At 33.6% G+C, this 14,746-nt stretch overlaps 2 protein-coding genes across 4 annotated transcripts; both read right to left on the minus strand.

Annotated features, from left to right (window-relative positions):
• Window positions 1-5,311: 5,311 nt before the first annotated feature.
• LOC107633048 (glucan endo-1,3-beta-glucosidase 8-like) lies at window positions 5,312-7,314 on the minus strand. The gene is made up of 3 exons (XM_016336683.3): window positions 6,851-7,314; window positions 5,949-6,655; window positions 5,312-5,878 (listed from the first exon to the last, which is right to left on the minus strand). The coding sequence occupies exons 1-3, from the start codon at window positions 7,177-7,179 to the stop codon at window positions 5,457-5,459; spliced, it is 1,458 nt and encodes a 485-aa protein (XP_016192169.1). The 5' UTR covers window positions 7,180-7,314; the 3' UTR covers window positions 5,312-5,456.
• A 2,208-nt stretch (window positions 7,315-9,522) lies between these two features.
• Window positions 9,523-14,027, minus strand: LOC107630415 (tRNA (guanine(37)-N(1))-methyltransferase 2). 3 transcript variants are annotated; one of them, XM_088509252.1, is made up of 12 exons: window positions 13,861-14,027; window positions 13,565-13,682; window positions 13,338-13,435; window positions 13,050-13,154; window positions 12,615-12,677; window positions 12,275-12,348; window positions 11,223-11,748; window positions 11,023-11,142; window positions 10,652-10,810; window positions 10,364-10,470; window positions 10,081-10,155; window positions 9,523-9,974 (listed from the first exon to the last, which is right to left on the minus strand). In XM_088509252.1, exons 2-12 carry the CDS (start codon window positions 13,660-13,662, stop codon window positions 9,915-9,917), a joined length of 1,485 nt encoding a protein of 494 aa, XP_088365378.1. In that variant the 5' UTR covers window positions 13,663-13,682; window positions 13,861-14,027; the 3' UTR covers window positions 9,523-9,914. The 3 variants fall into 3 exon arrangements, with proteins under 3 accessions (XP_088365378.1, XP_088365379.1, XP_016189014.1); XM_088509253.1 differs by having other exon boundaries at window positions 12,287-12,348; window positions 13,565-13,721; window positions 13,861-14,011; XM_016333528.3 differs by having other exon boundaries at window positions 13,565-13,721; window positions 13,861-14,011.
• Between the last annotated feature and the right edge of the window lie 719 nt (window positions 14,028-14,746).

Here is a 14,746-nt window from a genome sequence, read left to right on the forward strand (position 1 = left end):
GAAACCTCTCAGAAATCGCCAACCACAATTTCATTAATGCTGTCACGTGCTGGGCATCACGCGTGCGCGTCATATGAACTCCTCAGGCCACGCGTACGCGTCGGTCATGCGTACGCGTCGGTCATGCATACGCGTCAGTGGAATTTTGCATCACCACGTGAGTGCGCCAGCTTTTGCACGCCAGTCCTAGATACATGCGTCCACGCATGCGCATCAGCCACGCGTGCGCGTCGCCACCAATTCTCCAAAGCTTCATTCTTCATGTCCCTCCCACTTGTGCATGCTTCCTTTCCACCTTCTAGGCCATTCTTGCCCTATAGATCCTAAATCCACTTAACAAACACATCACAGTATCGAATGGTAATAGAAGAGGATTAAAAATTGGCGTTTTTAGGGTTACAGAAGCATGTTTTAAACCATGAAGCAAAATTAGGAAGGGAAAACAAAACCATGCAATTTATATGAATAAGTGTGAAAAATATTGATAAAACCCCCTAAATTCTACACAAGATAAACCACAAAATTGGGGTTTATCACCACCTCTCACGAATCCAGATCTATTTTAAAATCAAAAATATCTTCTACAAAAGTGTCATCATCAACACATATCTTCTCTTTCTCATTCCCCAAACCCTTACCATTACCCTTTTCAGCACTCTTATTTGTATTTTCCTTTCTATATTTTTGCTTACGTGAAGGAATAGGGTTCCCAACACATAAATCAGATAAGCTGTCTTCCCTAACTGGTTTTTAGGGCTCATCTTCTGCACTCTCATCAGAATTAGAGGAGTCTTCATCAGAGGACAACAACATTACAGGTATATTGCTACCTTGTGATTTTTTCTGACCCTTTGTGTAACCTACCACAGCAGCAGACCTCAAGCAATACCTCCTGCTCACTTTGGTTTCAGTTAATTTGGGGATTATCTTAGTCTTCTTTTTTAGTTGTTGTTCCTTAGGCACCATAACTGAGGCTTTGGGTACTTGGTCACTTGGTCGACTAATATTAACAGTGGGAGTTTTTTTAGCATTAGGATTAGCACAATGGTGTGGAACGGATGCGGTATCTTTGTTTGCTTGCTCTCCAACATCCCTTACTTGATCATCAACATAGATCATAATCTCCTTCCCTTGTAGCAGTTCAGGTGATGAAACCTCATGTTCAATAAAAACATCAATAAGATCCTGGCTTTATGAACCCATCTGACACATCTCTCTTAACTCTGCATTAGTGTTTAACTTCCTTAAATCCAACTCCATGCTCTTCCCAGGTACAAGCCACTAACCTTCCTTCATTCTGTCATAACCTAGCTCTTTAAAGTAGTTTCTCAGATAAAATACATCCAACCTATCCACCTCAAGATTACCCAAGCATCTTCTATTATCAGGATAGTACCCCACATTTTCGTCAACACCCTTTTTAAAAAAATTTTATGATGAAACATAATATCCAAAACTTTATCCATCTCCAACATATATAAATAAACAAATTAAATACATGCAGCACTAACAGTGTATCAAACTCCACATGAGTAACATTCATGAAAAAAAATTCCCTGTTTCATACATCGAAAAACAGATTAAATGAAATCCCTCCCAAACATAATAACCACAAAAATCTAATAACATAATAATCTAATAAAAATATAAATGCAATAAAATCACCTCAAAAAATAACTCAAATAAAGAATGATCAATGAGTATCCAAATTTTTTTTTCAATCGGTAACAATATTGCTAACCTCGTCTATACTCACCATGATCGTACCCTCTGCTTCAACAACTTCCTATGGTTGGCATCCTTCCTTCTCGTGCTAACAAAGTGAGAAATTCTTATTGTGAAGGTGCCTTACTATCGCGATATTTCTGGAGGAGGAGAAAAAAAATGGTTTAAGAAAAGAAGAAGAAGAAAGAATTGTGAATGATGACCCTTACCTAAAAAACCTTTCAATACCCCCTGCACAACAATACAATGTTGTTCTTTTTCATTTTGCGCTTACAAGCAAAATGACGTCGTTTCAGACGTCCTACATGGCAATGGCAGGGCTAGGTCAGCGCCTGATTGCTGGCTCACGCCGAAATTGAGTAAAGGGATTTGTATGTAGCCCGGGACTCAAACTGGAGGATACATTTAGTGCAATTGAAAATTGAGGGGCAACATTGATACACGGACTAAATCTAGAGGACCATTTTAAAAATTTAGTTAATATTATGGGATAGACTGACTGAATTGATAATTGGATTTTTAAAAAAAATATTATTTTAATTTTCAAAATTTTTTTCTAAATTAAAAGTACTAGTTTTTTAGTAATTTTATCCCTATAACAGTTAATTATGAAACAAAAATCCCTTCAATCCCCTGCTCCTTGGTGTTAGGGTCTTGGGAAAATTAGAATTAGGATTAGTTGTAGAATGACAGTGGTAAATGTAGGTTTAGTTTAGTAAAGTTTTTTTTTAAAAAAAAGTGCTTGTGCTTTAAGTTTTTTGTTTTGTGTTTGGTAAATAAAAAAGAAGTAAAATTTTATGTGCAATTATTTTTGTTAGTTAAAAATTGTTAAATGATTTGACATGTTTGATTAAATTGTTATCTAACGATTTTTAATTATCAATATCACATGAGGACAATTGTATGTGACTTTTCGCGGAAATTATTTTTAATATGGAAATAGAGATTGTGTTTTAGTTAAATATTGACATTTTTAGTGTATTATAGTATTGTGGATGTGCAGAAAACGCTGTAACTTGACATGTGTTCAATACGCCCTCATGTGTTGGTCAGGATATTGTCACGTGTTCAATACGGCCCCACGTGTTGATGATTCCCACCTAAAAAATCTACCCACCTGTAATTATACCAAATAATTTTATTTCCAACAAAAACACCAATATTTTTCATATAAAAAAATTAGCCTGAATTTCCCCGTCAAAAAGACTATATACTTATATTTGCAGCTTTTAAAAGATAGGAGTACTTTTAAAAACACCTAAAGTGGAGCTTTTCAAAATTGACTTGTACTTATCAAAATTAAAAAAAGTCTTAATATAACCTCATATATTAATAAATAGAGTAAATAGCCAAAATCGTCGCTGAAAGATACATCGATCTCCATTTTGGTCCTCGAAAGATAAAGTTAATCGAAATCGTCCCCGAAAAATACACGATTGGTCACGTTAGTCCTTCCGTCAGTTAGATGATGACGTGCCACATTAAGTGCCACGTGGCATATGATGACGTGGGGGGCTAATGCCACGTGTCACAAGAAGATTGGTTGACGTGTCAGCTCAGTGACACGTGGCATGTCAGGTCAGTGTCACGTGGCACTTGACATGTAAAAAAGTTATTTATAATCAAAATAGTTCTTGAAAGTTCAGACATAAGTCATTTTCATCCCTGAAATTTTAAAAATTAATCAAATTAGTCCTTATATAATTTTTTTTATTTTTTCTTGATAATATTAAATTTAAAATATTTTTTGATACTACTAATTTTAATAGAAATGTAATTGACAATCAAAAAATTAGTAATGGTATCTTTTCTTTTTAAAAATTTTTTCAATAAAATTATCTCTCTCCTTTAATTCTTGTCAAAATCTCTCTTATTCTTTTCTATTCTAAAACTTTTTTCTTACATTATTACATTTTACTAGAATATATATATATATATATATATATATATATATATATATATATATATATATTCAAAATTGAAATGTATGTATTTGTTAACCTAAACAAAGTTATAAGCTCAAAATCAAAATTTATGTATGTTAACCTAAACAAAGTTAATAAAAATTTATACATCTTTTTTTTTTCATTACGGTATTACTTTCATTTAGGTTAACATACATAAATTTTGATTTTTAGCATATAACTTTATTTAGGTTAACAAATACCTATATTTCAATTTTGAGTGTATATATATATATTCCAGCAAAATGTAATAATGTAAGAAAAAGGTTTTAGAATAGAAAAGAATAAAAGAGATTTTAACAAGAATTAAAGGAGAGAGATAATTTTACTGAAAATTTTTTAAGAAGAAAATATACAATTACTAATTTTTTGATTGTCAATTACATTTCTATTAAAATTAGTAGTATTAAAAAATATTTTAAATTTAATATTATCAAAAAAAAATTAAAAAATATATATATAAGGACTAATTTGATTAATTTTTAAAATTTCAGGGATGAAAATGACTTGCGTCTGAACTTTCAAGGATTATTTTGATTATAAATAATTTTTTTACATGTCAAGTGCCATGTGGCATGCCACGTGTCACTGATCTAACACGTGGCATGCCAGGTGTCAGTGAGCTGACACGTCAACCAATCATCTTGTGACACGTGGCATTAGCCCCCACGTCATCATCCAACTAACGGAAGAACTAACGTGACCAATCGTGTATCTTTTGGGGACGATTTCGATTAACTTTATCTTTCGAGGACCAAAATTGAAATTGGGTATCTTTCAGGGACGATTTTGACTATTTATTCTTAATAAATATCTAAAAAGTTACTACTATATTTATGTTTATTATAGTATGTTTAAATTTTAAAAATTATTTTACCAAATACAATTATTGTTGTTTGTACTTATCAAAATTTATTTTTAATTTAATTTACCAAAAATAAATATTATAATTTTTAAAAAATTATATTTTAAAAATTAATTTTTCTAAGTTATTTTTTGAAAAATAAATGCTTTACTAAACTATACCATAATGGGATATTATGGTATGTCTTGGGATTACAATGGGATGAGATTTTTTTTGTATATTATTTTTATTAAGAATAAATTCGTTTATAAATTAATATTTTAAGAAAATGATCATTTTAAAAATTTGTTGTAACGTTGGAGCAATTTTAAAAATAAAAAGATGATTTTAATATTAGAAAAAAAAATATTAAGAGTCAAAATAATATTTTATTGTATATTTTTATATTTTTTAAGAACCACATAATTGGATCTGATTATTGTTCGTTGGATCTATTCCTTCTTAAATCAACTGTGAGATGAGGAAGAGTTGTTATACTTATTCCTTTATATGGCAATATGGCATGACCAATTTTTCTTTTTTTGTTTCTTTAAAATAGAGTACTATATCTAATACTACAATCAATTTATCTAACATAACTTGAGATAACTTAGTCTTCGATTCGCTAGATTATTACACACATGCTGCTAACATAACTACACATCTTATCTATACTCCTTTGTTCTAAAAATACTCTTTGATAATCCACCTTATCAAGTTGCAATAGCATAATTTTTTTTTAATGATAAAAAGAAAAATGAAAAAGCAAAAAGAAAGTGTCCCAATAAGAATATCCCAGAATTCTTTCAACAACTTGCTCATAAAAGAAATTTACACACTTACAAGCATAGCTGTTTTTTCAAAAGAAAGTAAAAGTAATTAAAAATAAATCCTTTAATAATGACTTTACAAATCTTTATCATCTAAAGGACTAAAAAAGACATAACAAAAATATATAACCACAAAGTGCTCTTTAACATGTCGGCAAAACCTGCATACATAGCCAAAGAAGAAGCATGAGAAATAATCATGATAGGGAATTGGCAACCCTTTTGAGATGGATCTTCATCTGTTATAATAGCCAAGCCAGAAAAATCACAGTCCCAATCTCTCTGATTGTTCACTTGATAATACATATTGAAGGCATAAGATGCATTCCCTTCAAGTGTTAGGCCATTACAAGAGGAACCGTATCCCAAAGCAGTGCAATCTGATAGGCTACAAGCATAGTCAATGCTATCTGGCAAGTAGTTTAAGTCAACAGCATCAGGGTCTAAGATACACCATTGTTTCTCCCTGTACCTCACTCCTTCCACAGGAGCCAGACCCTTATTCTCGTTCATACCTACGTTGCACAAACACCAATGTCAATATTAGATTATGTAAGATACAAATACAACAATATATAAGATTACCTTTCAAGTCGAGTTGGTACTTTGGTTTGCCATCAAACTCAAAGATGCCCCAATGCCTCTCAAAATTACCAGGTGCAATGCTCTTAGCATTCTCATCAATAAGACTAAATAGATAAATGTCAATTGTTGTGCCTTTCCTCTTAGGAGTTCCAGTCCCACTCATAACATGTTTGAGCAAACCCATATTGAACCTTTCTGCATTCTTGACATTAGCATTTTTGTCACCATCAGTTGGCCACCCGACTTCACCAACCATGACATGCATCTCAGGGTACCCTGCCTTCTCTAGAGCCCAGAGAAGCGTGTCCAGATTCGCGTCGAAAACATTGGTGTAGACCGAATTGCCATCCCTTAGAGGCTTGTTGTTGCCATCAAAGAATGCAAAATCAAATGGGAAATGATCATTTCCATAGAGACTAAGGAAGGGATAGATATTAACTGTGAAAGGTGCATTGTTTGAGTATAAGAACTGGATTATCTCAATTGTGAGGTCTCTAACTTCAGGTCTGAAGTCACCTGCTGAAGGAACTGGATTTGATTCTGGGGAATAGTATATGTCTGCATTGAATGGAACTGTTACTTTCACCCTTGATCCAATCCCTGCATTGTTCAGTGATGTTTGAATGTTCTTCAGAGCTGGCAGAGTTGATTGTAGATAGCTGCCATTATATTCCTTAAGGAAAGGTTCATTCCCCACTGCTATGTACCTGCAAGAATCAAAGAAGAACATAGAGTTCAAAACAGAAGAAAGAATGCTAGTTTTTAAAGTATGATATAAACTCTTCCATTCTAACAGTTGTCTTCAATGAAAAGTTTGGAATATACCATCAAGAATTTGACCAAGAAAAATTAAAAGAAACAGTGAAAAATGGTGTGATCAAATATTGAACTATATACTTAACTTGATGTTTACTCCACCAGTGTACAAGTAACTGGTGACATTCTCATCAACCCAAGAATCTGCAACCTTTGGATTCTTACTCATTTCTTCCAACATATTGTTTGGAATAGCCAACATAACTTCAATATCAGTTCCTATAAGTGCAGCCATGATCCATTCCTCTGCATCAAACAGCTTCAACTTATCGAAACCGTTTTCTTGAAGCATCTTAACCACTTTCTCTGGTGGAAGCTGGTGAGTTGCCATTGTTCCCCAGTTTACTCCAACCCCAGAAACCCACAAGAACATAGTTGACAATACAATGAGGAATATTGCTTTTTCTTCTGCCATGTTCTTTCTTTCTTTCTATACTGAGTTTTATGCTTTGGAATAAGCAGAGATTCAAAGAATAATGACAGAAAAAGAAACCAAACAAATTGGAGAATCAATGAAATGGAAGAAACTGAGAGAGAAAGAGAGAAAGGGGGGAAGTTATGATTCTTGGTTTCAGAATTTATAGTTGAAAAGGGAAGAAAAGGTTTCTTTCTTAGTGTTTGTTCTTGTGTGTGTGTGTGCGCGTGTGGTTTCAGTGACTTCATGGAGAAGGTAAAACAAAGGACTAAGAATTGGTTTGCAAGAAAATTTTAAAGAAAAATAAATAGGAGGGAAATGGAACAAAGATTCGTTACTTAACTCAGTTAAAGAAGTGCCAGATATTGCCAGCATGTGTTGCATTTGTCTTAAACTCTTGTTCAATAATAATAATAATAGCATTTAGTTCATATTTCATAACTAAGATTGTATTAAGAAATTATATATATATTAAAAAAGAACCTATACATTAAATGTTTATGAGAATATAACATATCAATTTGAAAGCTACAATGTTTATGGAGAATTATTATCTCACTATTCTTTTTCATGCTCACGTATTCAAATGGGATTGCTTTGAAAGATAAATGCATGCAAAATGGGGACACAATACACAAAGACTCTTTTAGCATTGACTGGTAATTGACTAGAATAGAAGAGGGACAGGGTCGTCAAATCACCCACTTTCCACCTTAAATTTACGTGTACATTACTATTATCTTATTAAATTATTATCCTATCTTGCTTTATTGTGTGTGTGTGTAATACACACAATGAGTTAGTATCAAATAATACCACTCATTTTAAATACTTATATAATCTACTATAATATATATATATATAACAAAGTAGAACTTTAATAAAAAAAAAAAAAAAGGAGTTTAGGGGCTCCCTTTTTGCCTCGCATTAGAAGCATTTCAATTTTAGAAAATTATATTGGCTCAGCAGGGAGTGTTTATCCTCACACGACATGATATGAAAGCATATTTATAATATAGTATATTAGTTCGTTTTACGTCACTCACGTAGTGCCTTGGAAAAATTATTATCCCACCCAAGTATTTAGGAATGAAAGTATATATAACTTAATGATTAATGATTACCCTATACTGGATCCTTCTAAGTCAAGCTAGCGTAGGTAATAAAGTATATTCAGCTTCAAGTTCTTGCAGTTTAGACCAAAAGAATAATGTAAAATCAATTTTTGCTAAAAGTAGAAGCAAAAATAAAATAAAATTAGCTTATAAACAAGTTAATTTGGAAAAACAACTTAATTAAAAAAAATTTTAAAAAAAAACAACTTAAAACGTAAAAAATTATATTAAAAATAGCTTATAAATAAATTATTATATATTTAATTTTTTAGTCATAAAAATACTTATTTTAAAAGTTAATAAAAAAATATTATAAAAAAAATTTTTTAAAATTTTTTATAAATACTTTAAATAACTTTTTTTTAAAAGTTACAACTTAATTTTAAAAATTATATCAAACATTAATGTTATAATTTTCATAAGTAAAAAATTAAGAAAAGTCACTTATGAAGATATTCAAATTGGCCAGAATACTTGATACAGCTATCTTCCAAACTTAGGGGATTAGGAAATTGTTTCATTGCGGTATTAACTTGTTTCCAACTGCGAAAACTTTTCAAATTGCAACAATTAACGAATCAACAAATAATTGTTAAAAGCATGCATGAACTTTTGAATTGGAGCTTCTGATTAATAGACTATGATAAACCAAGTATAAACTAGTCCACTTGTATAATCCACTATGTTCCCACATCTTTGATTTCTCCTTTCTTATTATTTTGCGTTTTCATCTGAACCAATTGAGACCACTTAAATATTGAGGATTACCTTTGACCTGCTTCAAAATCTAATCCTCCATTAGCAGAGAGTATGCATACCATGTAAGATTTAGTTATATATTTTTTCAGCCGAAAGAAATAAAGCAATATGAGATAATAAGATATTACTCCTTTTTCTAGGCTTTTTTTCATCATAGAGAGTGACTAAGATAAGTTGTGAAAGTTTTATTTGCTTAAACTTGATAATTACTCGTAATTTCTTTTCTTTTTTGGTCCTTGACAGCACATAATTCCAAATTGAGAGCAATAACTACTAAAGACAGTTGCATAGTATGGAGATAAGAGTTCTCATATAACTTCCAAGAACAAAAACTCCAACTTTCCTAATAATAAGAAAGGACAATAGCGTTGGAAACACAACAGAGCATAATAATTAAGTAAAACACTGCCCAAACTTAAATCCCAACATTGTTTATCAATCACTAAGGAAAGCTTGAGAACATAAAGTAGGATGCTGTAAAATACTAACTCTCATATAACTGGGGAAATATCTACAGCTTTAATCATTGCTCAAAAACAGTCACCAATTCATCACAACATATGATTAGGCAAGCTAAGAACTTCTTTCTAGAAGAATCAACAAGCCCCTAGAGTTAGTGTGTGTGTGTGTGTGTGTCTGTGTGTGTGTGAAGAGGGAAAAGAGGAAAAGGAAACAATGTGAAGAGTGACCTATTCTTTTTGCTGATTTTTCACTTTTAACTATGCTTTTCTGAGTCAGATAGCATGGCACGGAATTGAATCGATCTACACACAAGCATGGCCCTGTTATACCCAGAAAACTAGAGTAATAAATCATTCAAACCTAATATCTCTTCAGCAGCATCAAGAAAACATGCTCTTGTTATTGATCATCTTCCCTACAGCATGCTTCTGGCAACCTGAAGCTTAAACAAAACATTGCCTGCAAAGTAAATAGAAAAAGATCATGAATACAGATATTTTATAGTTTCTACAAACACAAATCAAATAGAAGAACAGCAGTGATCTATAGTACTGAATACTGATACCTTGTTTGGAGCTACATCCCTAACCCGATGAAATATTGGGTCTTGTATACAGGCACTCAAAGCAGACTCTGCCACCTGCAAAATTAAGTTCAAAATTAACTGTCTAAATAAGTGAAGCAAGAGTTTGATCAGTGTCCATTGCGAACTGTCTTACAAAATCCAGGCTCCTAAGCCACCCGATTGGGCAAAACATTGTAAATACCACAAATCAATGAAATCATTGATATTCTTACCAAACATAGGAAAAAGAAAATGGGAAATACCATCAGTAGAAGGAACTCACAGCTATTATCGTCTCTGGAGTTTCAGTTGCTCTAATGAAGCAATAGCAGTGGACCCATGGTAGATTTCCTTTCCAATATTTCCTCTGGATTAATCCCCTAAATGCATCTGGCAGAACATTTTTTTAAGTCAGATATCTGCCAATAAATCTCAAAGATAATGAGAGTTTTTTGCAAAGCAAAGAATGAGTTATGAAACTCCTAGCATAGGAAGACAACAAGAGTCTTACACGAAAGTTCCTTAAAAAAAATAAGTTACATTACGTCCAATGACATCACTACATCTGTACCTAGAAACTGAACAGCTGATGCTGGAAGGTTCATTATTACGTGGTCAATATGCTCCCAAGTTTTTGTGTCAGTGAACTCGAAACCTCTCATTCTCTTGTTTTGGCTTCCTCTTTTCCCGCCACCTTCAAAGCTATCAGTTTCATGAGTCTTTCCATTCTCTGTAAACAAAAACAACTTTATCAGGCTTTAATTTCAGTCTTAAGAGTATTTTGAATACTTTAATTGTTTCTCACTAAGAAGGGGCACTGTTCAACAATGTTAAATTTCTTTATTTCCAGAACAGAAATTGCAGAATTAATTTGAGACTATAAGATCAGGTAGCCACTGTACTAGTGATATCCTCGGGGTGTCACAGTGGTATCAAGAATACCTTCATGGGAACTACTAGAAGATCTCTTAGCAGAAGTTACAGATGTATCATCATGCTTTGATGGACATTCTACATCCTCTAAACTGTTGTTATTGCGATCTCCTATGCCCTTTCTATCAACTGCAAGAAAAATATCAGTGTTAGGTAACATGTTAAGATACCAAACCAGTATTTGCAGTTATATCCTGTAAAGATATTACCAATTAGCAAGGCAGTTTCCGCACTTGTTTCAACATCATCTTTTGTATTGCATGACTCACATGTATTCAGACATGGAACATTACATTCTAATTTAACATCAGAAGTTGGCACCTCCATCAGCTGGGAGATGAATTTTCTAGCATCCGTGTTGTATGCATATATGCGATCTTCGACCTTGTTGACTTTGGCATTGATCCTCAGATAGTGAATGCTATCTGGATTCAAATCATTTGCATAGACTAGGCATCCTTTTTGGGCTGCAGGAATTGCAAAAGGACCTATACCCGCAAACATATCGCAAATGATCTCTCCAGGTTGGAACAGAGAAACCAATCTTTTATGTTCATGTTCCAATCTAGAATTCCAATAAACCAAACTGTAATCAAGCTTAAAAGTGGCACCATATTGCTTCACTTCTGTAACCATATCATGTTCTCCTGCTAAAACTTCAAATTCTGGAACACGAAATTCATTTGTAATGGTTCCCACTTTATTAACAATGGTTTTGATTCTTGGATAGTTTTTCTGCATAAATAGTTAAAACATGAACAATAATAGGAGAAATATGTATAAAACAATATGCTTGACACTATAAAGACCAAGTTTGTGGATGAATAACTGAATGGACGTCTATGTCACAAAGGCCATGCCATTCAAACATACAGACATTATTGTATTATCTATTGTTGGTAAAAATAAAAATTCAGTTTGCTTCATACAAGCATGAAGCAACACAGAGATATGAAGACAGCAGCAATAAAATAAGGCCCTCACATCCAATGGAACAGAGGATTCAAAGCCTACTTTTCAAAATAGAAAAATGTTACAAAGAAAGGACGCATCATAAATTTCATAACTTTGATACTGCAGCAAGCATTATGTTCATATACCTAAACAAAAGCTGGTCTAGTGCTATTCCAGACGAAGATGAGAAGGGCAGAAGGATCTAACAATTAACAATTAAGTGTGACTAGTTCATCTAGTGGATGTAAATAGAAAAGGTAACTGAAAAGTAAAAGCTAAAACTAAAGCCGGAAGTAAGAAAACATACATCAAAAATAACCTTTGCAATAACATCTTTGTAGGGAAGTAATTCATCGTGTAGGTTTAAATGGGCAATTTGACCTGCATTAGAAGGACAAATGTTAGCTTAGCATTAGTGACTGACCAACTAATAAAATTTAAGAAGTTACAATCCCACCCTGAAAGAATAAATGTTTAACAACTAAAAAAGAATATGCTTTTAGCTCATTTCAAAGAACATGCAAAATTGGATGGATATACACACATCAAAGAACAGTAGAATCAGAATCAAAATCAGAATCAGAATCATTATAGTAATATAGCCATACAAGACAGATACCAGGGAAAAAAATGAAATAAATACTTAACTATTGTTTCAAAGGATGAGGGAACCTCAACTCCAGCAGGCAGTATCTGCTTAAGCACATGATCTATCAACAAAGATATTTGTCAGGTGGTCATAAACATGAGCAGGAAGAAAGAAAGGGGCAACATATAAAACAATTCAATCATTACAAAGAGAGCATCATATGAATGCTGATCCTGTGAAAACTACTTAGCATAAATGTAAAAGTGATGCATGTTTTCCAGAAATCAGATCGGAAATGAAAGAATTGGTCCATGCAAACTTGGTATGCCAATACTTAAGAGATGATAGTTGATAGTGAATTTGAAGTACAAAAAATTTTAATTGTTTAATATCTAATTAATGTAGTCCTAACAAAGAGTTTTTTGAATTCCATGGCCCATGCAATAATTGCCATAGACTATGCAGCATGCTTCAAGAGAACAGTGGCACTCACCAGCACTCCAATATGAATACCCTAGTGTTAATGAGTAGGGCACAACTTCAATCTCACACAAGCCCTTAAGCTCATCGAGCTTTTCCTTCGGAATATCAGATAAATCTGCTCCACATCCAAATCAAGTCAGCAACAAGAAGTTCACCAAAATTCATTATTAAATAGTGCAAAACAAATAACAATTCATAATCACTTTTCATGAACACAAATTATATATATTCACAAGCTCACACCTGAACATCAGTGCAGAATTTCAACTCATTCATGGACTAAAACATAGATTCATACCTTGGTTCTGAACTTTCTCGGAGAGAATAATGTAACGGTTTTTACAACATGTCGGGTCCTCAGTGATGGGTTTGACCCGGGGCTTATCAAGCATGTAACTGCACAATCACAACCAACCAAACTCAAATTCTAATTAGGAATATAAAAGCTGCAAAACGCACAATTACACAAAAAAAAACACACACACACACACAAATGAAGAGACAGAGAGAGAATTAGGGGAATACCCATTGAGTATTCGAGTGGCGAGTTTGCAATGTTGGCAAGGAATTCGAAGCACCCAAAGCTTCAAGTGGACATCAAACTCGCTCTCATCCAACAACATCGTGCAGTTCCAAGATTAAGCTTGATGAATATAAGTGGTAGAATAAAATCAAGCTTTATCTAAAGACAGAAACACCAGACTAGTTTAGACACCCTAACAAAATTATTGCACCAAATACACTCGTTGCCCATTAACAATGAAAGATTAAATAGGACAGGATGAAAAGAACAACATAACAGATAGGGACACATTGTGTACCTTTCACAGCGAGAACAAAAGAGGCGAGAGCTCTTGTAGCAGCGGCGGCGACGCTATGACTCTGCAGAAACGACGAAGAATAACTGTAGAGACGTGAAGAGATGGAGTCCGAGGCTATTCTAGGGCTTTTACGTTTTGTGCTTGTTTAATTAAAAAAACGGCGTACTAACTAACTCTAGGGGCCATGCTTATTGTCTCGTTCCAAAATTTTAAAAAGAGTTAATACTCAAAATCGTCTCCGAAAGATACCTCGATCTCCATATTAGTCCCCGAAAGATAAAGTTAATCAAAAGAGTTTTCGAAAGTTACACGAGTTAATCACGTTTGTCCTTTCGTTAACTGCGTTGGTGACATGGCTAACTGTTGCTGATGTGTGTGGTTAGCCTCCAACGTGGAAGAGGCCCACGTGTGATGACGTGTTGCTGACAAGGTAAGTTTGAGAAAACAGTTCAAATGAGTCCCTAAGTGTTTGAAACATAATCCTAAATTCCACGATAAATAGGTCGTCTTCATCAATCAGATGGCCATATAGCTGGGTTCGTGTTCAAGTTGGTGGTTTGGGGCAACGATGGAGGCCGGAAATGGAGGTCGTGGTGGCGGTGTGTCGTTGTTCTCGAACAGGAGTAATGGTTCCAGCGCCTCAATGCGAAGCCGGAGGAAACCCCATGAGGAATCATGTTTATGTGGGTTGAAGGCTGCGATAAGAAAGTCTGGGACAGCGGAGAACCCAGATAGACTATTTCGTGCATGTCCAAGGTACCGGGTGAGTGTGGTGTAAGATTTTAAGGGTTTTTGATGTTGTTTTGTGTGTTGGAATTTTGTTTGATTTTTTGTTTTGTGATTTCTGAATTTTCAGAAGGGCAGTCACTGCAACTACTTTAAGTGG

This window comes from Arachis ipaensis, chromosome B3, assembly GCF_059453495.1.
Source record: "Arachis ipaensis isolate K30076 ecotype BB chromosome B3, ASM5945349v1, whole genome shotgun sequence".
Taxonomy (NCBI): domain Eukaryota; kingdom Viridiplantae; phylum Streptophyta; class Magnoliopsida; order Fabales; family Fabaceae; genus Arachis; species Arachis ipaensis.

What these genes read in the sequence shown, in the direction of transcription:
- LOC107630415 (XM_088509252.1), bottom strand. Translation starts at nt 13,662, where the DNA reads ATGTTGTTGGATGAGAGCGAGTTTGATGTCCACTTGAAGCTTTGGGTG. An exon ending in GCCACTCGAATACTCAATGG is followed by an intron (nt 13,436 to 13,564) that starts GTATTCCCCTAA and finishes GTGATTGTGCAG; the next exon opens with TTACATGCTTGATAAGCCCC. An exon ending in GGAAACTGCCTTGCTAATTG is followed by an intron (nt 11,143 to 11,222) that starts GTAATATCTTTA and finishes TTTTTCTTGCAG; the next exon opens with TTGATAGAAAGGGCATAGGA.
- LOC107633048 (XM_016336683.3), bottom strand. Translation starts at nt 7,179, where the DNA reads ATGGCAGAAGAAAAAGCAATATTCCTCATTGTATTGTCAACTATGTTC. An exon ending in ACTGGTGGAGTAAACATCAA is followed by an intron (nt 6,656 to 6,850) that starts GTTAAGTATATA and finishes TGATTCTTGCAG; the next exon opens with GTACATAGCAGTGGGGAATG. An exon ending in GTACCAACTCGACTTGAAAG is followed by an intron (nt 5,879 to 5,948) that starts GTAATCTTATAT and finishes TGTGCAACGTAG; the next exon opens with GTATGAACGAGAATAAGGGT.